At 43.8% G+C, this 26,112-nt stretch overlaps 1 protein-coding gene across 1 annotated transcript; it reads right to left on the reverse strand.

Moving 5' to 3' along the window:
• Positions 1-1,393: 1,393 nt before the first annotated feature.
• On the reverse strand, positions 1,394-5,556 carry mych (myelocytomatosis oncogene homolog). Its single transcript, XM_080460900.1, has 3 exons — positions 5,279-5,556; positions 3,604-4,161; positions 1,394-2,882 (listed from the first exon to the last, which is right to left on the reverse strand). Exons 2-3 carry the CDS (start codon positions 4,148-4,150, stop codon positions 2,272-2,274), a joined length of 1,158 nt encoding a protein of 385 aa, XP_080317026.1. The 5' UTR covers positions 4,151-4,161; positions 5,279-5,556; the 3' UTR covers positions 1,394-2,271.
• Positions 5,557-26,112: the final 20,556 nt, after the last annotated feature.

Raw genomic sequence — 26,112 nt, forward strand, 5'->3', positions numbered from 1 at the left:
TATTGTGGTGACTGTCAAAATAAAACTACCAAGTTGGATTGTTATTACGGTGACTGTCAAAATAAAACTACCAAGTTGGATTGTTATTACGGTGACTGTCAAAATAAAACTACCAAGTTTGATTATTATTGTGGTGACTGTCAAAATAAAACTACCAAGTTGGATTGTTATTACGGTGACTGTCAAAATAAAACTACCAAGTTTGATTATTATTGTGGTGACTGTCAAAATAAAACTACCAAGTTGGATTGTTATTACGGTGACTGTCAAAATAAAAGTTCCAAGGTGTGTTGAGTGGCTGAGCACCGTTGCCATGTAAACAGGTCCTAAGTGATTAATCGGGAGGTTCCATCCTTTAGTTGATCTCTACGTCTCCAGAGGAGCTTTAATTTGTGCAGTAAGAATCACACAGATGTACCAACTCTTATTTTCACTTTTAATTATACTCAAAGTGCGTTCTTTTAAAGTCCACAAATTCAAGATAAACCAAAGGACAAAAGACTAAAATAATTTATTATACAATAACAAAAACATTTACATTTTAAAATCTGTACAATGCTCAACACACAAAAACAAAGTATTAAAGGCCCGACTGCAGCCAGGTGGAGGTAGGTTCGCCAAGTGTAAAAACAAAAAGGACAAATCGTCTTGGCTGTCCGGTTACAACTTCACCGCATCTTCAGAAGACAGTTCTACCAAAACAAACAACCTCAAGGAGAAACAGAAGTTCAAGCTTCCCTGAAAGACGAGCTATTGTCAGAAGATGATGTTTTAACCGGACAGCTCGGAAATTTTAAAAAATACAATAAAAAGCATTTCAAGGCAAACAGGTTTTTAACCATTAACACCGCTACTCTCCAACCTTCTCAGACTTCAAGAGGAAGAACTCTTTTCATACAGAACTGGATGTATTTCCAGACATTTGACACGCCGAGTCGTCTACAAATGTCATTCACACACAGCACGTTTGGATAGTATTGGAAAAAATAAGCTCTATGAAAAAAAACCTGATGTCGAACAAGTCCAGGCTCCCGTTCAGCGTGGACACGCCAACTTTATACACTTTTAATATTACTTGATGGTACAGCGCCGTTCGGCGTCCCTGTAAGGTGAAACGGGTGTCGGACAGCAGCAGTACGACTTTCTATAAACCGAGGAATGTTGGCGGGTCAGTGGCCTTCGCTTCATCCTGATCAAACCCAAGTCAACATTCCAAGTTGTCAACAAACAAACGATCCTCCGTCTTCAATAATCGACTCCAGTAAAGATTCTGATCCAACAAAGGCCACTGACTAATAAATCACTACCATTTACTGTCATGTGATTCACAGTGAAGTCCAGTCTGCAGCAGCGTCCAACCAGAATATCTTCAATAACAAACTGTTACAACACGGTCAGTCTGGCACTCTTTTATTCAAACATGCAACGATTAAACGTGAATATGAGGTTTTGTCTTTCCATCCCGACTTTGGCTGATGTGCTATGGCCGTCCGACCCGCGGTCCAGTCCGCCGGTCCTGAATGCTGGTTAATATGGCTACCTTTGAGTTCCAACAGTCCCACCCTCGCTGAGAGAGCAATGGCGGTCGGACTGAACCGAGGCCCGGCGTTGTTACAGTATAAACCTGGTCGCCACCGTATTGTCATCGATACAACCCGGTCAGAGGCCCACGGGGCTGAACGCACTATAAACAAATGTCTGAATTGGAGTTTTAACAAAAAAGTTGCAGCTTTTTTGGCCAATGAACTGTGAAGCCCCTGAAGCTCCGGGTCGGACTGGAGGGATCGCTGCTCAGTATGGCTGGAAGACGTCCTGAAAACACCAGTCAACTTTCATTCTACTACTGAACACTGAGCTGCTGTGTGGCTTCCAGTTATTCGACTCGATAGGCGCATGCCCACGGTGCCATTTGGCATCCCCAATGTAAAGAATCACAGAACACATGTTTCAGTGTGCGTTCAGCCCCTCCCCCCCCAAAAGGAAAAATAAGAAAGACTCTACAACAGTCAGCAGTCAAGGCTTGAGAATGATCAACTCTGAGGCAATGAGTGTGTTGTTTCCTTTGTCCAGGGAAGCGGTGTGCGAGTACACAGTCTGGACCTATCGTTACCATAAAGTCTTTGAAATGTCAAACTTTGTGTGCTCTTTACAGCATGACACGCCGTCCTTTATCCCCTCCCTCCCCCCCTGCTCTTTGTACAAAGTCTCTTCCCTCGTCCCCTCGCCCTCAATGTCTCTGAACACCTCAGAACCCCCCCCCCCCCGGCGGCATTAGCTGCGGAGCTGCAGTAGCCGGGCTTTCAGCGCTTCCTGTTTGCCTTTAAGTTTGTCCCTCTTGCTTTGCAGTCTGTGGCTCTCGTCTTCCAGGTTGCAGATGCAGTCTCTGGCCTTTTTCAGGATCAACACCTTGGACGCCTTGTCATTGTGCGTCAGCTCGGGCACGTTGTCTCGAAGCCGCATGAAGCAGTTCTTCAGCTCGTTGCGCCGCTGCCGCTCCATCACATTGTGAGTCCGCCGCCGCTCCTCCTCGTCCTCCGTCTCAGCAGAGTTTCGAGACGAGTGGTGGTGGTGGTGGTGGTGATGGTGGTGGTGGCTGTGGTACCGCGACGACAACGACGAAGAGGAGGATGAGGAGCTGCGGGAAGAGTGGTGAAAGCGCGATGAGCCGTCGCCGCCTCTCGTGCGCTTGTTGGACGCGGGTGGTGGCGACGCCGGGCGGGGGGCGGCGTAGTTGTGCTGCTGGTGGATTTCGAAGTGGTGGCGCTGGAGAGCGCGCTGCTCTTCTTCCTGTTTCTGCTGACGGACAGAGGCGCTCGCCAATGACGACGAGGGGGAGGGGCTGGATGAGCAGCGCCCCACAGTCACCACGTCGATTTCCTCCTCTGTGGGGGGGCGACAGACAAATGTTAGAAAAACCCTTTGAGTTTTAGTTTATGACGACAGAAACAAGAGACTGTACAGAATACCATGTGGGCTGGGATCACACACACACACACACACACACACACACACACACACACACACACACACACACACACACACACACACACACACACACACACACACACACACACACACACACACACACACACACACACACACACACACACACACACACACACACACACACACACACAGTTAATGATTAAAACAATAAAAACAATGATAGCTGCCACTCGCTGCATTGAACTCGTTGGATGTTAAAGCTTTAAACCACGACTGTTACCGCTGAGTATGACTCACAAACACACTCGATTACCTCCCTTAAAGAACCCTCTCATCTACTCATGTCAGCCCCCCCCCCACGCCTCAACAACATCCTTCCAGCCATAAAAGGCCCTGCAGATTACAGGTGGGTGGCCGGCACTCCGATAAGCCGGCAAAGGAAAGAACTGAAGGGTTAGGGCTCAGCGCCACTAAACATTAACAGCGATTCATCAATGAAATAACTCCGTTTACACTGAGAAGCAGCTCAACAACAAAGGCAAGGAGGAGCTCAAAGTCTGGCGGCGAAGAATCAATGATGCAAACATCATTAATGTGAAAGGCGTTTGGTTGTAACCGATTTAATCACGGTGAAGAGTGAAGAGGCTCTGGACTCACCGGAGTCGCTGGAGGAGTAGGTGGATAACTCTCCGCCGGTGGAGCCGTAGTCCGACGTGGCCTCGCTCGGCTCCTGAGGGTCCATCAGATTCTGGCAGTCCAGCGTGGAGCCGGCGATCTCCTCGAAGATGCTGGTGTCAATGTCCGACAGCAGCGGGCTGGAGCCCAGCATGGTGGACACCAGCTTCTCCTCCAGCGCCTTGTCGGCGGCCAGGCACTGCCACAGGGAGTACTCGCCCCCCTCCTCCAGGGGCGAGCAGGGCTGGCTGGCCTCGCCACCCTCCTTCTCTGCCGTGTCGGCGTGGAAGAGGTCGCTGTTCCAGTTGAGCTGCATGTCGTGGTCCTCCAGCAGAATGTTCGACACGTAGCTCAGCTGGTCCTCCTTGGACAGGGGCTTGCTGCCCCCCAGGCCGGCCTTCATTGGGGGGGACTGGGGGGGGGTCGGCAGCGACTGGAGGTCCTTCATCAAAATCTGGCAGAACTCGTCGTCAAACAGCAGCGGCTCCGAGGAAAACCAGTCCTGCGACTGAGCGAAACTTTGCAACATGCTGGCAGGATCTGGAGGGGGGGGGGGGGGGCAAAGGTAGATCAGAGAGGTAGAGCAGCTCAGCATCCAGAGAAAGTTTAAACAGGTTCCTCCACCACCTCTTTATCTGTGTTTACATCACTGTGGGCCCGCCCCCCTCCAGAGGAGGTCCTAAATCACCCCCCCCAAACCGACCCCCCCATGACATCACAGGAACAGCTGGGAGAGAGGGGGCAGAAACTTTATACATCCTTCCACTCTGCATCTCTCTGCCAGCATGGAGTACCCCCCCTCACAGAACCTTCACACTTTAACCCCTAAGAGACCTGATGACACCAGCTAACCTGCCAGCGCATGCCAATGACCGAAGAACCGGAACATCTCACCACACAAACACACGTTCCAACCCAAGTGGAGCTGGAACAGACTGTCCTGTCTGCTGCTGCTGAGCAGGGCTACAACTCCTGTCCTCCTATGGGATCCGTGTGTATGTATGGCAGACTGTGCTGGAACAAAGCAGCAGTGTGTGAGTGTGTGTTGGGCGGTAAAGGCTGCCTTTCTTTACCGTCACAGCCTCACAACCCGGAGCCAGAAAGAAAAAACCCTAAACACACAGAGCAGGCTGGCAAGACAGGCCAAATTCTATTTTAATTACAGATGACAATTTTCCAGCCGAACACTGACCACACTGTTTACCGGTTAGGAATGCGTGCTTTTGATTAAAACCACGCTGGTAAATATATATATATATATACACACACACTCACTAGGGGATGTTGTCTTGGTTGCAGGCTGCCCGGGGCTGCAGGAGCTTCATGCCTTTGCACCAGTTTAACACTTTAAATCTCAGAGGAACATCGTGTGCAAATAACCTCACACACACTTTACATCACTAAAAGTGCCAGATTGTGTGGGTGCCTCTTCAATATGGATGATAATCTGCAGAAACCAATAAAAGTAAAAACAAAAAAAAGGATAATAAGAACTAAAAGTCCCGGAGAGTGGCGGGGTGGGTGGACCGGCTGCTGGGGGCATTTAAACCCGGCGTGTGTGGAGCGACGCCGGGTCCCACGTGAGGAGACACGAACTGCTTCAAACCAGCAAAACAGTACAAATCAAAACGACATGAAGAACCTCGACCCGTCTTACCTTCTTATCCTCCTTTAGGTCGTCCAGAAGAGAAAAGCAATAAAAAATACAGATGGAGGTAAAAAAAAATAAAAAAACTACAATAAAACGAAACACGTCCGAGAAATCCGTTAAAATCCACGAGGAGGCGAGAAAACTCTCAGTTGATGGTGAAACTTTCTGCGTGTGAAGTTGAAATAGGAACAAGGCATCATTGTGAGAATCTCCTCTTTCTCTTATTTCCCTCGTAGTTTGATCTCCGGTCCTCCGCCGCTCCGCTACTATCAGACAGAGTGGGTGTGGCCGGCGGGGCCCGCGGCTTTATATAGGCGCTCTGCCCGCGTGTCCTTCCGCCGCAGCCAAAATCGCGCCAAAACGTAAAAACCAACACTGGCTCGTTAACGGCGCCGCGACCCGCCGCCTGTTTAACCTCCGTCGGTTCGCGGGTCCATCGAGTCGTGGCGGAAATCGCCGGGGCTGTTGCAATGCGCCTAAATTCCGCACCGAAATCCGGGACTAGCTCGTCTCGCCCAGCGGAGTGATACGCTGCAGGTTGGGATTCCAGGAAAATGGTGGCGGGTAAAAGTTGGGACAGACACGTGGATCTCGAGGAGAAGCCGGGTGTCTTACTGCCTGTCTGTCTCTCTGCACCGCGTCCGTCTGTCGCTCCCAACAACTTAGAAGCGCTTCAAAACTACTTTAATCACTACAGTAACAAACCATCTATTAAATAAATTGAAAAAATCTATTTAACATTTTATTAAATGTCATTTTATAGCATTGTGAAGAAATAGACCTTTTCCGCCCGACTGTGAGCAATGTAATGAAAACAAGGCAGCAAGACAGGCTGCTGTTGATATTTACATCAGGTTAAAGACAAAAGGAGCTCCACGCATATTTCCACGCTGTAATGTGAGCTCCAGACCGACAGGCTGCTTTAAACAGCCACGTTGTACCGTAATTATTCCAACTCTTGCAGGGTCTTTCACCATCTATAACTCCTCCTCCTTCTCTTGAGTCTCATACTTTTACCTCATAGCAACTTTTAAAAAACTGACAAGTCATTGTCAGTTTGTTGACTCCTGCTCAGCATGCGTGCTGCGATTAGGAATCCAAAACGTTTATTTACAGGATGAATCAGATAAATGATGTGATGGTTTTATCTTTTTTAAATAGGTGAAAGGACAATGTTGAGATGAATGAACTCCAAACAGTCCCACTCCAGATACCGCGCCCCCCTCCGGTCTCGGTCTCGTTTCACTGCTTCCACTGCACGTTACATAATGGACAAGTATTCGCCGGTACACGTGCAGAGGCGAACCGGCCAATCAGATCCAGTCGGCTCCGGTTCACGTGAGTTCTCGACAAGCTCCTAGGAATCTTGTAACATGATCTGAATGTCCCCATGCCCACCCCATGCATTTCATTTACTAACCGACGGACGGTTCAATCAATGGCGAATCCAGTTGAATCCAAGTAAAATGTCAAACAAAAGGCTGCAAGAAAACGAAGATGACTTTCCTCAGTTTGTTCATGAATGTAAATAATCAACCTTTTCCTCTTCACCCTCATCGCAGGCATGACGCACTGACACTCACTGCTCAGCTGGTGGTCTGACACCTGGGGAACACAGGCGTCCGGGGATTATTATAATAATAATAATAATAATAATAATAATAATAATAATAATAATAATAATAATAATAATATTAATGATGATGATGATGATGATTATAATAATAATAATAATGATAATGATAATAATAATAATAATAATAATAATAATAATGATAATAATAATAATAATAATAATAATAATGATAATAATAATAATATTAATGATGATGATGATGATGATGATGATTATAATAATAATAATAATAATAATGATAATGATAATAATAATAATAATAATAATAATAATAATAATAATAATGATAATAATAATAATATTAATGATGATGATGATGATGATGATTATAATAATAATAATAATAATAATAATAATAATATTAATGATGATGATGATGATGATGATGATGATTATAATAATAATAATAATGATAATGATAATAATAATAATAATAATAATAATAATGATAATAATAATAATAATAATAATAATAATGATAATAATAATAATATTAATGATGATGATGATGATGATGATGATTATAATAATAATAATAATAATAATGATAATAATAATAATAATAATAATAATAATAATAATAATGATAATAATAATAATATTAATGATGATGATGATGATGATGATTATAATAATAATAATAATAATAATAATGATAATGATAATAATAATAATAATAATAATAATGATAATAATAATAATATTAATGATGATGATGATGATGATGATGATGATTATAATAATAATGATAATAATAATAATAATAATAATAATAATAATAATAATAATAATAATAATGATGATAATGATAATAATAATAATAATAATAATGATAATAATAATGATAATAATAATAATAATAATAATAATAATAATAATAATGATGATGATGATGATGATGATGATGATGATGATGATGATGATGATGATGATGATGATGATGATAATGATGATGATTTAAAAATAAAGAAAAAGGCGAAACACAACAATAAACATTAATGTGAAGATGTCTGCAGCTTTGCATCAGCATGTGGAGGACGGGGCGTCTCGTCTGGAGGAGCTGATGTGGGGCTGATCACAGCAGTAAGAGGAGGAGGAGGAGGAGGAGGAGGAGGAGGAGGAGGAGGGAACATTTTGTAATAGCAGCATCAGAGAGGACACAAAGAGGAGCTGAGGGGAACATGTGGGTTAATACGCCACCTACAGGCCGTCTGGCAGACTGACTGACTGACTGACTGGCCTGGATCTGGCTCTGAATACTAAACCCTCCTGTCAATGACTCACTGCAGTCTTAACCTCTGACTAATCATTTCTGGGATTTCCAAGTTTATTTGTTTTTGTTTTTCCACAAAAAAACAATCATCAGTGGACCACAGAACTGTAATTAAAGTCATATGATGAAATCAGCTGATGTGAGTGTGAATGTGTCAGTTCAGGGCCACAAACAGCCCAACTTCATCTGGAGGGATCCCATGCTATTCTAAACTTTAGATTAACAATTCTTTTTTGTTGTGGTGCAGATTATATGTGATAGGATTAGGGTTAGGGTTAGTAGTCTATCTTTATAATGTTAGTAATTTTACTGTAGGTTATATCTATAATGTGTTCCTGCTAGTTGTGTTGTTTATATAATGTATTGCACTCTATGTTTAGTATACTGTATGGATTTTGTGAAACACCGTAATGCGTTTTAATAGTTATTGGTAATGTTATTATTTACTGGAGGCCATATTTGTAATATGTATTATATAGTTGTGTGCCTGCTCGGGGACTGCAGATGGAAACTAGCCATTACCAAATCTTATACAAAGCATCTTTTCTTAAAGATTTATGTTTTTTGTACATGTTCCCTGATCAATCAATCAATCAATCAATCAATCAATCAATCAATCAATCAATCAATCTTTTCACCAAATCAAACAGTTACTATGTAACCTAACTACAATCTCAACATTCAATTTTGGTGCAAAATACAGTGAAATGTTGAAAACAGCTGTTGCATTGTGGGTGTTTTTAGAAACCCATCCTGACAGCATGGCTTTAAAAGTCAAATGCTTTTTATTTGTTGTGGTGCAAAAAATACATAAAAATATTAAACAAAGCAGAACAATTTACACCAAAAATGGAGTCGCAGAAGAGAGGTCCTCCAGTTTTACGTCCACAATCCAAAAACATGCGTTTGAAGTGATTTGGTGACTCTGAATTTCCTGGAGTTGCCTGTCTCTGTATTTGTTTAGTTCTCCTCTCACTCATATCTAGCTGGGTTTGGATCCAGATACCCGTGACTTTAAGTAGAATGAAGCCATCCAAAAGACAGAAGCAGGTTTGACGGAACAGTATTTGAAAGCAGGAAAGCAGCTGCCAGCGGCTACCAGCATGGATAAGCTCTGCCTTAATGCACGATGATAAAATCAATTTTATCTGTCAGCTTCACCAAACATCTCAGGAATAAAAGTCCTACCTGAAGATTTAGTCTTAACACAAGCTCCAAACATTCAATGGTATGAGAAAACCAAAGCAAAATGTTCAAACCAATCCTCAAATGGTGAAATTGAAAACCAGAGTTTAGTGATGTCGTCTGTTAAAGTCGATGCAAAGCAGAGCTGGACAATTCCAAGTTTTTGTGTCACCTCTACTTTTATGTGAAGTTAAAGCCTCAATGATGGAAAAGGATCTCTCAGTTTCATATCTGCAAAAAGCCAGGATGTTTCTAAAGCTTTGGATTGTCAGGGGATGCAGGTGGTGTGTGGATGGACCCAAACAGGCTCACAGAGTTCATTGATGGAAAGGTCCAAGGAACACAAAGAACCACAGGGAAACAGGAACGACACGTGACAAGAGGAGTGACATGTCGACGAGACCATCCAACAAAGACAACTGAGGGAGAGGGATTTAAACCACACAGGGGGGGGGAAGCACACATGTGGAACTCAACGATGGGTGAGACACAGAGGGAGAAGGCCATTGGTTCATAGGAGACACGAGGTGAGACACAGAGGGAGAAGGCCATTGGTTCATAGGAGACACGAGGTGAGACACAGAGGGAGAAGGCCATTGGTTCATAGGAGACACGAGGTGAGACACAGAGGGAGAAGGCCATTGGTTCATAGGAGACACGAGGTGAGACACAGAGGGAGAAGGCCATTGGTTCATAGGAGACACGAGGTGAGACACAGAGGGAGAAGGCCATTGGTTCATAGGAGACACGAGGTGAGACACAGAGGGAGAAGGCCATTGGTTCATAGGAGACACGAGGTGAGACACAGAGACCTGACATGGCTTTAGAATGTATCTATTTAAAAACCAACACTCAACCACATAATCCAGAATCTTTGCTGAATCCAGTTTTCATTTTTCTGGAGTTTTTATTGGAGATATTGTTTAACTTTGGATCTTTACTGAAAGAAGATTTAAACAAGCAGAGATGTCGAGGCTTTAAAGGAAAAGAACATTTTACTACTTGTTATTTTAAAGAGACTGACCTCCGGATCCAGAAACAGCCGTTTGATATTTGGTCGAGCATCAAATGAAGCTGAAAGTTGGATCATATTGTAAAGGTCCAACCTGACACACACAGCTGATGTAGTGATGTATGCGTGTGTTCTGTCTTCTCAAAAAAAAGAAAAAAAACCTTCATCTGCATGTTTCCTGCACAACCTGATATAAAATAGGAATTCTGCTCTTTTAGCATTACTGCTTGTGTGGCTCATGACATTCTATATTTTATGTGAATAAAAGCAGTTTTGACAGCAAATAATGTGATAAATTTGTCCTTTTTCATCGTAATAATGTCAATAACCTCCCAATAGTGAAATAAGATATTTGATCCATGTAACATTTTGCAAATAACACAATGAGTTCTTAGACCATTTAATAAAAATACAGATTCACAGATATCTGTTTTTTAGGGCTCGTTCACATTCCCCTGTTTGATGGACCAGAGTCTCTTCGTTTCGCTTGGGGAAATGTGAACGCACCCCAAACTCCGTTCCAGATTATTCAAGCGGAATCTGATCCCCTTTAAAACACCGGTCTCGGTCTTCTTTCCAGGGGGCGGGGTGAGGGTGGAGGGGACGTGACGTGGAGCGCAATGCATTTTGGGTGCGAGAATCTAAACAAGACTCAGAAAAGAAAGCAGGAGTCCTGGAACATTGGTTTTCTCCTGGAAAATGACTTGTGCACTGACATGGAGTAGCGAGGAAGTGGTTCCTTTACAAGCGATCTTTCTAGCGGGTGGGGTGAGAGGACGGGGAGGACGTGACTTAGTGCGCAATGCATTCTGGGTAGTAAACAAACAGCTAACCCCGTGAATCAGAAGAAGCAGACGCACAAAGAAACTGTTGGAAAATAACTGCAGCCGTGGAGTCGAGAGGAAGAACTACAGAGGAAGAAGTAGATTGATATCTGGTCTGAAGACTATATATTGTAGTTCTTTGTGGTACCCATTAGCCACGGGCTAACTAGCATAGCCACCAAGGGCTAAAGCAGCGGGACTTGCGGTTTCGGTCCGGACCAATCAATGAGCCGTGTTTCTTCTTGACCTCCTCTCTGGTCAGTGTTTGTGTCAGGCGACAGCGCCCCCTAACTAGCAGCTGGGGTAATTGCATTACATTTTACAGATGGTTTGGTCCGCTCTCTAAACTCAATGTGAACGCCACCCAACCAAATGAAGGGCTGGAGATTGTCTGCTCCGCCCTCCAAAGTGGAAACTTTTAGCTCCATCTTTGTGTAAACAGGGAAAATGCAACTTTTTAAGGCCTCGTCCACACGAGACAAAACCATCTTCTGTTTCTCACAGTTGTTCTTTTTTCCCCAATTCCACATGGCACCAGGAAAATGAGTAATATATATAATCCATATGCCAGGCCGAAAGGGAGCACTGCAACTCTGCCACAGAAATACAGCAAAAACCGAGAAGACATGGAGCATGAAGAAAATCCTCGTTTTCGAGAACTCCTCCATCTGGCCTTATTAAAGTGACGAGCATCAGTTCCTTCTGCAGCTTGACCTGGAGCAGGTCGTCCGCCATGTTGTTGTTGCTAAGGTAAGTCGCGGAGCGGGTCGTGGGGTTGTCGGGTCGTGGGGTTGCAGGTTGAGAGGTGGGGCGTTAACGTCATCGTTTTCAGCAAATATGTGTCTTTCTGCATGTCCCAGCTGAGGCTACATTTTCAAATATGTCCACTCTGGAACCCGTTTTTAAAAAAAAAAACTGTTTTCAGGCTCCTAAAACGCTGCACCGCTTGGATGATCGTACAAAAATGATCCTGTTTCATAAAACAGCATTGTCGTGTGGACGGGGTCAGCGTAAAAACAATCCAACTTAGTCATCTGTCCACTGGAATGTCTGTGTACTTCCATTGTTAATGTTTCTATATAATGTTATTATGTGTGTGGTTTCATTACACAAAACAAACAGTAAAACTGCATTGTTTTCAGTGTTTCTGACATTTTCCTATAAACGGACATCGTCAAAACATTTCCATGTAAACACAAAACTTTTCTGAAACGAAAACGCAAAACCGATGATTGAAGCAGAAATGTAAACGTAAAGATTCCAGGGTTAGTTTGAAGAGTTTTCTCTCTTCACTGCCTTTTCTTTCCAAAAGAAACTTAAAGGTTTACTTTAATGTGGAAATCATAAATGATCGTAGTTTAATTGTTTTGTGTAGTTTGCAGTTGAAGGAGCTGTATAGCCCTGTATACCCCTGTATAGCCCTGTATACCCCTGTATACCCCTGTATACCCCTGTATAGCCCTGTATAGCCCTGTATACCCCTGTATACCCCTGTATAGCCCTGTATACCCCTGTATACCCCTGTATAGCCCTGTATACCCCTGTATACCCCTGTATACCCCTGTATACCAGCTAGAAATAAAGCAGCATGTTGCTTCACCATCAGTTGGCTCCTTGTTGCTTTATATATATCCTAAATGACATTATGTGTCTTACCAACAATAAAAAAACCTTGACAATGTGATAAAGGAGTTTGTTTATCTGATGGAGTTTCAGTGTATTTCTGATTTCTGGTTTAAACCCTGAAATTGCTGCGCGATGAGCTAAAGGGTTCGTTAGGTGACTTACTGACCGACAAACCCACTGACTGGCCCAGTGAACTCCCTGAAAGCTATTCACACACACACACACACACACACACACACACACACACACACACACACACACACACACACACACACACACACACACACACACACACAGAGCAGTAATCCCATCATTCACCCTCTGGCTGTGTGTGTGTGTGTGTGTGTGTGTGTGTGTGTGTGTGTGTGTGTGTGTGTGTGTGTGTGTGTGTGTGTGTGTGTGTGTGTGTGTGTGTGTGTGTGTGTGTGTGTGTGTGTGTGTGTGTGTGTGTGTGTGTGTGTGTGTGTGTGTGTGTGTGTGTGTGTGTGTGTCCTCAGCCATGATCCTTGTCCTTATTAGGACTCCTCGTCCTGCCGGCCCTCTGTGCAGACAGGCTGCCTCTGCTGCCGCCCGCCTGCTTTAATTAGACAGCAGCAGCTTCTGCACAAGCTCATGCAGATATAATTCATGCTCACTGATTCTGGCGGCTTTTGAAGTCTGCTGCCTTATTTCACAATGTACAAATCTTTTTTAAGCATCTTTTTCTATTTTCACGTGATCCTCATAGATGTGTGTACTTCCTGATGATGTCGGAAAGTCGTAGATATGTTTATTCTCAATTCCTTCATTAATAGAAATATGGAAACTTGCTAAATTAACCACATAAAAAGGAGTGAACATAACCAGGGGAAACAAAGACAGACAGTGAATAATGCTCCGAGATGAGATCTTCTCTGGTGGTCACTTCTCGCTCTGGACTCCCGATGAGTTTGGAGGTTGTAGGTGTGACCACGCAGTCTAGTTAGAGAGAGAGACGAAGAGGTGCAATTTACAGACACAAATAAATAGATGTGAGCCCTCCGGCTGAAAGTCACCCTTAAAGCTGAGCCACCAAGCTTTCTTAGTGACTTTAAAGTGAATTTCTGCAAAGTTCTGGCCACTAGATTAACCCATCCATCCTTCCTGGAGATGTTTTGAACAGTGTGAGCTGGAGCCACAGTGCATCCTGCTCAGGTCAGGAGAAACCTCACCACTTCATGCATTAATAGAGCTGCTTTCAAATGTGTGTGACTAAAGCAGGAGGCACATTTCATGCTGGCTAAAATGTAAATTAGTTAGATTGTAGTTCGTTTTTCTGCGGCTCAAATGCTGCAGAACATTGTGTTTCAATGGCGATCAAGCACAGTGACCGTGTAGCTTTCTGCAGTTTGTTAGAATATTTAAATGTTTTTGGTGTTTGTTGGCTTCCTTCCAAAGAGAGATTAGAGCTCCTCAGTAGCAGTGAAGCCGCTAACACGTTAATTAGTAACACGTTACTCTCATGTGACCACTTTTTTCAGTAACGAGTAATCCAACGCGTTACTATTTCCAAACCAGTAATCAGATTAAAGTTCTTTCTTCAAGTCACTGTGCCTTACTATTGTAGCGTCCAACAGGACGAGTTTCTCTTTCTCATTAAACTGAAGCGGCTGCTCCTCCTTTCTCCTCCAAACTGAAACACTCACGTCTGCACGTTCACCATTACTGGTATTTATTTACCTGATGATGTAGTTGTTGTCCATTGTTACACTATTTATCTATTTATTTATTTGCACTGCCTGTTCTGTGCAACATTTTAATTGCTCCCCTGGGGACAAATGATGTCTTTCATTGATGGATGGATGGATGGATGGATGGATGGATGGATGGATGGATGGATGGATGGATGGATGGATGGATGGATGGATGGATGGATGGATGGATGGATGGATGAAAAAAGGGGGGCTTACTGCCAATATATTTCCTTTACTCAGTCTAACTTCTCTGTTGTTCTTGTTGCAATGTTAAGGTTTAGTGTTGATTTTTGTTGGTTACGATTCTTTTGTGTTACCTGAACGCACCGTTAGAAGAAGTTGGTCTTTGATTGGCTGAGAGTGGAGAAAGGGGCGGGTCAGGTATAAATCTGATAATAAAACCACGAGTCAGATATAAATACAACAAAGAATGAAGGTCAAAGGTTAAACATGGACCAGCAGGAGGTCAAAGGTTAAACATGGGCCAGCAGGAGGTCAAAGGTTAAACATGGGCCAGCAGGAGGTCAAAGGTTAAACATGTACCAGCAGGAGGTCAAAGGTTAAATATGTACCAGCAGGAGGTCAAAGGTTAAACATGTACCAGCAGGAGGTCAAAGGTTAAATATGTACCAGCAGGAGGTCAAAGGTTAAACATGTACCAGCAGGAGGTCAAAGGTTAAATATGTACCAGCAGGAGGTCAAAGGTTAAACATGTACCAGCAGGAGGTCAAAGGTTAAACATGGGCCAGCAGGAGGTCAAAGGTTAAATATGGACCAGCAGGAGGTCAAAGGTTAAACATGTACCAGCAGGAGGTCAAAGGTTAAACATGTACCAGCAGGAGGTCAAAGGTTAAATATGTACCAGCAGGAGGTCAAAGGTTAAACATGTACCAGCAGGAGGTCAAAGGTTAAATATGGACCAGCAGGAGGTCAAAGGTTAAACATGTACCAGCAGGAGGTCAAAGGTTAAATATGTACCAGCAGGAGGTCAAAGGTTAAACATGTACCAGCAGGAGGTCAAAGGTTAAATATGGACCAGCAGGAGGTCAAAGGTTAAACATGTACCAGCAGGAGGTCAAAGGTTAAATATGTACCAGCAGGAGGTCAGGCAGTGATCAGAACTGTTTTTAGTTAAACTGGTTGTCATTTTAACGTTGAGACGATGGGGTGTGTTGTCGGCAGCTGCTGAAAGTAACTAAAAAGTAACTTGCAATCTAACTTAGTTACTTTACTGATTACTTGTTTTTAAAGTAACTAAGTTACTTTTTAAAAAGTAACTCGTAATCAGTAATTGGATTACTTTTTCCAGGTAACTGTAGTTGCTTTTGGGCTTCATCATAAATGATGATTGGTGATGTGTTCCCAAAACAATATTATCTTATGGCACCATGGAAGCTTCTGCAGTTGCTGCACGCCTCACAAGTGAAGCCTCACGAGGACCCCCTCTTCAGGCCAGTTACACGTTTTACACCTTTTCAAGGAAAACGCTAAAGTTTTGTTGTGTTTTTTGCGTGTCTGTTTCCACGACATTGATGTTGGAAGTCTTTGAAAACACAGCTTTTTGAAAAGAGCTCCCGATGTGAAAGTCTTTGGAAATGCTCTGTCTCTGTGTAAACGCTGGGAAACACAACTTTTCTGAAATACTGCTACTGTGCATGTGTACAACGACGTAGTAAATCGCTTTTCTGCACATGCTCAGTAGATGGACTGTCAGAACAGAGTTTCCTCCCTGGTGTCAGGACTCCCAGTTGGTACTTTCATTTTGACAGTCACCATAATAACAATCCAACTTGGTGGTTTTATTTTGACAGTCACCATAATAACAACCCAACTTCCCATAGGAATGTCCATGTACTGCCAGTGTAAATGTTTATAGCGTATTGTTCTCTGCTGCATGTGTGTGTGGTAAAAGATAAAGAAGATAAAAAACAATATTTTCGGTGTTTATGCCTTTTCCGTGTAAAGGCAAAAGTTCTTTGAAACAAAAGCAAAATCCTTTCACTTGAAACGCTGTGTACATTTTACTGTAAGTTCGTCATGCTTTGATGTTTATTTTTTTTATGTTCATTTTCACTAAATTGATCCACAACCCTGCAAATATCTTTGAATATGTGCCAAAGACAGATATCGCTTTATGTGATACGATCTATATAGATATAGATCAAAATCAATATACATAGAGGACTATAATTAAACTTGTATATGTCTATTTATGTCTGTTGTCGGGGCCTAAGATGTTGCTGATTCTATGCCTCAAAATGTTAGTATGGAGTTCACATCTTCACTGCATCGACCTAAAAAACAGCAGGTCTGGAGTCTGAGTCTGGAACTACTCGGAGAAAAGTGTTGGATTGGAGGAGGAAGTTGAATTATGAAGGGCAAAACTAAATATATAAGAGCGTCTAGTCTAGAATCAAACCTGGCTCCTCTTTATTGGGAGGTGAGACTGTAAACCACTACTGCACAGCACACGGGACACCACACGGGTTTCTCTAAAAAACTAGATAAAAAGATTACTGCCAGCATCCCATTTTAGCCTTGGTTTGCTTCCCAGCACAGAAATCCACAACAATGGCTCAGTTTGAGTCTTTTAATGTGAAAAAGTCTTTTTGTTTTCGTTCCATGTGGATCCAAAGGTCCCAGGAGAGACATTCAATCTCTTCCTCCCTCAATTCTCCTGAAATTACAGCTTTCACAGCTTCACCACATTATCTCACCAAGCTCTGTAATGACACACACACACACACACACACACACACACACACACACACACACACACACACACACACACACACACACACACACACACTCTTGTATAACCAGGCAGTTTCACCCGGTGGATGGAGTTGTGCCTGACGACCATCGGTTGGTCCCAGCAGCAGTTAAACGGGATGTTTTTACTGCTGCAACACACCTGAACCTGATGATCTGGACCGGACATGACGGTGAGTCACACATAACAATCAGGTGGAAACTAAGAAATTAAAGGACATTAGTGTTGTATTTAAAAAAACAACAGGAAAAACCAAAACAACTGAAGAAAGAAGACATCGTTCTAACAATGGAAGTTTGGACACTTTGACCTTATTAGCGTGATTAATGAAGAAAACTTTCCTTAAGTACAATAAATCAAGACATGATTTCTAATTTAAGTATTTATTTAGCATTCAGGTTTTCACAACAAAAAAGAAAAAGGATTCAAACCCAGGAGGCGGAAGTATTGAATTTAATATTTAACTTTATTTTAAAGAGACATTGAAGCATAATTATTGTTAGTATTGTTTTTTTAATGGCTCTAGTGAGAAATGATGACTGTAACTAGGGGAAGAGTTTTAGGGCCACTGAAGAAAAAAATAATTCGGAGGCTAAAAAACCCAAAAACCTTCATGAACTTCAGAAAAAGTCGAGAGAGGTTTTAAAAACAGGAAGTGAGTCGGCCTGTTTGATGTGCAGAGGAAAGTCATTGTGAAAAGGTGTGATCACCTCTCTGCTTCCTCTTGGTCTGAGGGACAAACAACAAGGACGGACCTGTCCACCTGAGACAGTGGGGGAGTGGACGGCCGGAGCAGGTGGGACAGATACTGTGGGGCGAGGCCATGGAGACATTTAAAAACAAATAAAGAATTTTAAAATCAATCCTAAGAGGAACAGGGAGCAGTGGACCGATACTAAAACTGGAGTGATGTGCTGGAGTGTTCTGGCTCCTGTTAGAAGTCGAGCAGCGACATTTTGGATCAGCTGAAGACGTGAGAGTGAGACTGGCTGAGCCCAACCTAAAGTACATTGCAGTAATCTAAAAGCAGGGATTAAAATCTCTAAATGATCCAAGGACAGGAAAGGTTTCACTTTGGCTCCTTGTCTCAACTGACCACTTATTTAATTTGTAGATGGAATTTAAGATGAGAGTCCAGTCTGCCTTAGAGGACCCAGATCAACAAGAACCTTGGTGGAACCACTGGGCCCAAACAACATGACCTCCGTCTTCTCATTGTTTCAATGTAAAAAGTTGAGTGACGACCAGGACCTGACTTCAACATGCCGTCAAGGACCGGATTCATGGGAAAAGCCTTTCCTGGATTCAGAGGAAAGTAAATGTGTCTGTCGTCAGCATAAGAATGAAAAGTGACGCCATGTTTCTGGAGAACCGATACAAGAGGAAGGAGGTAGAGGGAGAATAGAAGAGGGCCAAGTATAGAGCCTTGAGGCACTCCACATGAAGGAGGCGCTGCAGAGGACTCTACGGGTCCAACACGGACACAGAAACTTCTCTCCTCTAAATACCACCTGAACCACTTTAAAGCACCGCCTCTTGTGTCCACCAAGGTCTCCAGACGAGACAGGAGGGTCTGATGGTCTACTGTGTCCAAGGCAGCTGGGAGGTCCAACAGAACCACAGCAACATAGCAACCAGAGTCTGTGGCCAGGAAGAGATCATTAAGAACCTTCAGCAGTGGCGACTCAGTGCTGGGAAGGTTCTAAACCCAGACTGAAACACCTCCGGAATGTTCTGCTCATCCAAGGACTTTAGCTGAAGATAAACTATTTTCTCCAGAACCTTAGAGAGGAAGGAAGCCTGGAGATAGTCCAGGAATCTGTGAACCCAGAGGGTCTGAGCCAGGCTCTTTAATCTAAGGTGTCACCACTGCATGTTTAAAAGTCCCAGGGACACTCCCATTCACCAAACTGCTGTTTAACATGTGGAGGACAAACGGTGCCAAGGTGGGAAGATGCTCTTTAAAAAGACCAGGTGGAACTGGATCATTGGGGATCCAGCAGGCTTCATATGGCCAATGGTCTCTGTTAGATAAGGCTGGCTGACCGGCTCACACTGCTCTGGCTCAGCAGAGCAGGAGACAGAGGTAGAGTGGACATAAGCAGGACTGCTAATGAGGGTCCTAATGTCCACAACCTTATTGAGAAGTAGCTCTGGAAGCTCTGGAACTCCTCTGAGGAGGAAGGACATCTGGAAGGACACCTGTAACTTATCCTTCTCCCACTTCTCTCAGCTCTCCTGCACTCACATCGGACAACGCGAGTGGTTTCATCAATCCAACTTGGTAGTTTTATTTTGACAGTCACTGTAATAACAAGCCAACTGTCCGTGTTCTCCCAGTGTTAATATTTAGAGCGGATTGTTCTCTGCTGCATGTGTGTGTGATTTCATCACAAAAACAATCAACAGCACCCACTAATGGCCTGGCATGAAAAGTACATTGTTTTTCTGAAAGAAAAAGGCAAAAATGGTGCGTTTTTACCTGAAAAATTGTCATATATATGCAAGCTTTCATCAGAACTTGTGGATCCTGCATGAAAACTGACACCAAACCTGGATAATTACTTATTGTTTCAGATCAGGGAAAAGAATCTTCCAGTCTACTGGAAAAGTTCTCGACTTTGCATCATAGCCAGGAAAAAAAAACAATGCAACAAAAAACACAGAGCCAGAAAAATGAGAGACAGACCACCAGCAGCTGGCTTTTTAAAGGCTTCCAGTGGTTTTGGGTGGAGTTTTCCTGCATGGATTTAAATGGAAGCGAGCGCCGGAGCAACCTCAGTCAGCTGCTGGAAGACGGAGGAGGAAGAGAGGCCGGCGGCCGAGTAGCATTCCTTCTGGTAACAGCCTTCATGTGGTGTGCGTGTGTGTGTGTGTGTGTGTGTGTGTGTGTGTGTGTGTGTGTGTGTGTGTGTGTGTGTGTGTGTGTGTGTGTGTGTGTGTGTGTGTGTGTGTGTGTGTGTGTGTGTGTGTGTGTGTGTGTGTGGCTCCGCATGCTTGGTGGGAGTCATCAAAGAGAGCAACCGCAGCACTGCCAGGAACATGTAAAAGTGCATCCTGTTGCACTTTCTCCAGGGCGGTGTGTGTGTGTGTGTGTGTGTGTGTGTGTGTGTGTGTGTGTGTGTGTGTGTGTGTGTGTGTGTGTGTGTGTGTGTGTGTGTGTGTGTGTGTGTGTGTGTGTGTGTGTGTGTGTGTGTGTGTGTGTGAGAAAGCTCTCCAATGAGAAGACTTCCGCGCTGTGGTCACTTCGTTCAGCTTTAAAAAGGCTCTTTGGGAGTTTAAGGTAACTTTCCCCATCAAGAGGTCAAAGTGCATGAGAACCAGCCGAGAGCTCAGAGCCCCGAGGCAGCGATGCATTTAATGTTTCTGTGTTTTCTCCCAATAAAAAACTAAGAGGCGTGTGTCCTGGTACTTCTCTCTCTCTGTGAGTACTCTTAAACTCAAATCTGAAGCCGAGAGCCCATCTAGACGGCATAGATGGTTGGCTGCTCCACCCCGCAGCGTCTCCGTCAGAGAGGAAATGTTGGGCGCTGGGTGTGAGGCGTTTGTGGTGAATTGTGCTGTAACAGCTGCTGATGATTATCCTTCAATGAAATGGATAATTATGAGCAACAGACTGTGGATGGGCTGCGACAACACTCCGTGATGGGCACAAGTTGTTCAGACATTTGTGAAGAAAATGGAAAATAGGACTTTTGGTTCCAGCTGTTCTCATTTCGCTGTCAATTTTTTTTTCTCACTAAATCAATATCTGCTCAGTCACCATCAGACAGAACCAAAATCACTTCACCCAGACACTGGACCAGTGGTCAGCACTGTCACCTCAAGGTCCCTGGTTCGAGTCCTGGCTTCAGTGTATTTCTCTGTGGAGTTTGCATCTTCTCCCCGTGTGTCTGTGGGTTTTCTTCAGATCCTTTTATTTCCTCTCACAGTCCAGAAAAACATGCTTGAAACTGAATATTGAGTCTGTGGTGTCACTGACAACCCTTCAAGTGAAAACGCTAATTTTTTGTTACGATGCTCAGAATCACTGAAAACCTCATTTAAAAAAAAAAAAAATGGCTGCCAAGGTGGAACTTTTTGCCAACACTTATAATCAGATGAATTTTTTAATTGATACCTGCTTCAAATATTATTCTTGCCACTCCCTGTGAAACCAATCATTCATTAAACTTTGGGGATTGACTTGCAGAGTATCAATATGGTTGCCACCAGTTGCCATTGTCCATCCATTAAGTTCCTGTCCTCTACCTTCATTTATCAAACCATTTCTATAATGATTGTTTCCAATATGACGTCTTATTGTCAAAATATCTCTCTTTTTCTGAGAATTGATTTCTCATATCAGCAGCTTTGCAGATCTACAACTGTTTGGTTTAAATCACCACCTTATTGTAAGATACAGAAAGATGCAGCGTTAATATCGAGATCAATAAAAGTCTGGCTCTGTCCAGCCTATTGCGGGATTGTAAGGATTGTTGGTCTTCCCACCTGCCTTTCCCAGGCGGCCCTGTACCTTCCTGCACTCTAAACTCTTCTTCCATCGGTTAAATGCTTTCTATAAATTGACCATGTGTTTATGTGGCTCGGTTCGCCCTGCACTGAACTGGCGTTTGCCCGGCTGTCCCCTGGTCAGAAGGTCACGGACTGGAATGATGCTCGAGTGTACATATCCAGCATGCACGGCCACAGGCAATCCAGCCGGGATCCAAACCTTTGAACCTTTTCAGCCATCTCAGGCCATCACTGCTTCCCCTCGATGCTGCACTCAGGTGCTAATCCTCGCTGAAGACGCCATCAGCGCTTCGACCAGCAGCTGCAGACGACTGTGCCCTCCACACAAAGGATCACTTTTGTCAAAAGAGGTGAGCAAACGCATGCGGGATCAAAGAAACCACTTGGGGTTTTGGCGGCAGCACAAGACTGGCACAAATCTGTTGGTCCCACGGTACGTTGTCACAACTTCCCTGAGGCCGCCAATTCTCCAGTGCCCGTATTCACAAAGCATCCTGAGGCTGAAAGTCGCTCTTAGTGATGTCACTCTTTAAAGGAAACCTTAGAATTCCTTGAATTTTATAGTTTTTCTTAGTATTTTCCCTTACTAAGATGAAAGTAATTCACAAAGCATCTTAAGCCCTAAGAGAGCTCCTGAGGTGGAAAACCACGAAACAGACTTTTAAGAAGCCTAAAGGTTTCTCAAACAGACCAGATTATGGAAAGACAAAGAGAAAGGAAAGATGTTCTCCATTTGTTTAACGACAACAATTTAATGACGCTACAGGAATAATGTTTGTGGTCGACCTCATCAGGGAGGAGCTTCTTTCTCCTACAGCGAAGCAACGTAATAACGCCTGAGATGAAGGTGATCACAACACTGGGGTACCTGTCTACAGGTGAGCTGCATAACAACACTGTGGTACCTGTCTACAGGTGAGCTGCATAACAACACTGGGGTACCTGTCTACAGGTGAGCTGCAGCACAACACTGTGGTACCTGTCTACAGGTGAGCTGCAGCACAACACTGTGGTACCTGTCTACAGGTGAGCTGCATCACAACACTGTGGTACCTGTCTACAGGTGAGCTGCATCACAACACTGTGGTACCTGTCTACAGGTGAGCTGCATAACAACACTGGGGTACCTGTCTACAGGTGAGCTGCATCACAACACTGTGGTACCTGTCTACAGGTGAGCTGCATCACAACACTGTGGTACCTGTCTACAGGTGAGCTGCATAACAACACTGTGGTACCTGTCTACAGGTGAGCTGCATCACAACACTGTGGTACCTGTCTACAGGTGAGCTGCATCACAACACTGGGGTACCTGTCTACAGGTGAGCTGCATCACAACACTGTGGTACCTGTCTACAGGTGAGCTGCATCACAACACTGGGGTACCTGTCTACAGGTGAGCTGCATCACAACACTGTGGTACCTGTCTACAGGTGAGCTGCAGCACAACACTGTGGTACCTGTCTACAGGTGAGCTGCATCACAACACTGGGGTACCTGTCTACAGGTGAGCTGCATCACAACACTGTGGTACCTGTCTACAGGTGAGCTGCAGCTGAATCACCAGAGTAAAGGTGCAGCTAACCCAAGGGAAAGAGGGTGGGGTCACGAGACGAACTACAATGACCAATGAGCACTGAGGGGCTTAAATACACAAGGGAAGGGCAGACAGGTGAAACAAATAAACGCTAATAAGACACACAGAGGGAGTGACAACAGGAAGGGAAAGTGAACAAAGACACAGATGAGACAGACTTCAAAATAAAACAGGAAGTGACAAACAGGTAAATGATGCAGACTTGACAGAGACACAAAAGGAACCCTCACAATGTGGCTCCCCAGCAGCACCAGCCTATGACCCAGGATCCTGACATGAACAATGATTCTGTAGCTGCTTCCTCTAAATCAAACTAATGCTTCTTCTCATTTGTTCAGGGAGGAAGCATCTCAAAACACTCAAATCAGGTCATTGGATTTTGGATTTATAATCATAACTGAACATACTTAGCAATTCCGATTCTCACACACACACACACACACACACACACACACACACACACACACACACACACACACACACACACACACACACACACACACACACACACACACACACACACACACACACACACACACACACACACACACACACACACACAAACTTCTATCTCTATTCATCTGAGTCACACATGCTAATAATTTTTCAAATAAATCCTACATTTTATGCAGATAAAATCAGCATGTTAAAAGACATTTGAAACTCCGCTTCAACTTGTGGTTCAGTTTCAGTGTAATAATGACATCACAGTGACTAATTGTTTCATTGCTCCTGCTGCAGTTTGATGCCGCCGCCGCCGCCGCCGCCGCCGCCGTTTGATACTGCTGCTGCTGCTGCTGCGCTTCAGCAGAAAGGAAATCAGTTGCTTCTGTGTGTGTGTGTGTGTGTGTGTGTGTGTGTGTGTGTGTGTGTGTGTGTGTGTGTGTGTGTGTGTGTGTGTGTGTGTGTGTGTGTGTTGTTCCTGATAGCACTCCGGGGTTGAACCGTGTGTTTCTGGTTTCCATTGATTGTCAGTCGGGATTCACTTATCTTCTGTGACGCAGCGAGCAACTGATATACACACACACACACACACACACACACACACACACACACACACACACACACACACACACACACACACACACACACACACACACAGTCTCTGATCAGGAAAACAAAAGTATGTTTCCTCTCAGTGTAAAAGATATTCAGTAATGAGAGTTTTAAAATTGGGTAAATTCTTCTACTACATGCGGTTATTGACTTATACATAAGCCCAAAACAGGTAACGCTAATGCTACATGAAATACTAAATATTCCTTGAAAAATAGTATACTGTAGCAGAAACAGATTTTAAACAACTTGTATGTAAATACGGTCCTAAACATTAGAGAAATCCTCGGTACGTTCACGAATGAAAATGATCTCAAATCCACAGTGTTAGAAATCCAGTTGTAGTATTTCTGTCTGTCGACAAAAATCTGGGGTTTATTTTTTTCCTGGGTTTTGTCTCTTTAACCTGGGAGAAATAAAAAAGACATGACACAAAGGAGGTTCTAAAGGAAGCATCAGTGGTTCCTAGGCTTAAGGAGGTTCTAAAGGAAGCATCAGTGGTTCCTAGACTGAAAGAGGTTCTAAAGGAAGCATCGGTGGTTCCTAGGCTAAAGGAGGTTCTAAAGGAACCATCAGTGGTTCCTAGGCTAAAGGAGGTTCTAAAGGAAGCATCGGTGGTTCCTAGGCTTAAGGAGGTTCTAAAGGAAGCATCAGTGGTTCCTAGGCTAAAGGAGGTTCTAAAGGAAGCATCAGTGGTTCCTAGACTGAAAGAGGTTCTAAAGGAAGCATCGGTGGTTCCTAGGCTAAAGGAGGTTCTAAAGGAAGCATCAGTGGTTCCTAGGCTAAAGGAGGTTCTAAAGGAAGCATCGGTGGTTCCTAGGCTTAAGGAGGTTCTAAAGGAAGCATCAGTGGTTCCTAGGCTAAAGGAGGTTCTAAAGGAAGCATCAGTGGTTCCTAGACTGAAAGAGGTTCTAAAGGAAGCATCGGTGGTTCCTAGGCTAAAGGAGGTTCTAAAGGAAGCATCAGTGGTTCCTAGGCTAAAGGAGGTTCTAAAGGAAGCATCAGTGGTTCCTAGGCTTAAGGAGGTTCTAAAGGAAGCATCAGTGGTTCCTAGGCTAAAGGAGGTTCTAAAGGAAGCATCAGTGGTTCCTAGGCTAAAGGAGGTTCTAAAGGAAGCATCAGTGGTTCCTAGGCTAAAGGAGGTTCTAAAGCAGTGGTCACCAACCCGTCGATCACAATCAACTGGTCAATCTTTGAAACATTCCCAGTAAATCGCGAAAAAAACAACCAAAACCCCCATTACGACTGATTAATGTTCAGTTTTGCGAGCGTCTCTCTTTCTCTTTCTGTCGATCCAGTCATATTTTTTCAGCGTAACAGGCACATTAAATTGACCAATACAATTAAATGATTCTGGCCCTTTTACTGTCGCAAATTGACAACAAACGGCACGAGCAGCCGGTGTCATCCAGCATGGTGGATACTCCAAGAAAGAAGTCGAAGACAAATCATTTTCATCCGGAATGGGAAGAGGAATTTCTTTTTACCGTGGTGAAAGACAAGTGTGTGTGTCTGCTTTGCCACCAACCTCTAGCACTGTTGAAAAGAGGGAATCTGGAGCAACACGAACCACGGCAACTTCAAGGACAGCTTCCCCACCCAGAGCTCAACCCGCGCTCAGAAAGTTGCTG

The sequence above is a fragment of the Lipophrys pholis genome (assembly GCF_963383615.2).
Source record: "Lipophrys pholis genome assembly, chromosome: 4".
NCBI classification, from domain to species: domain Eukaryota; kingdom Metazoa; phylum Chordata; class Actinopteri; order Blenniiformes; family Blenniidae; genus Lipophrys; species Lipophrys pholis.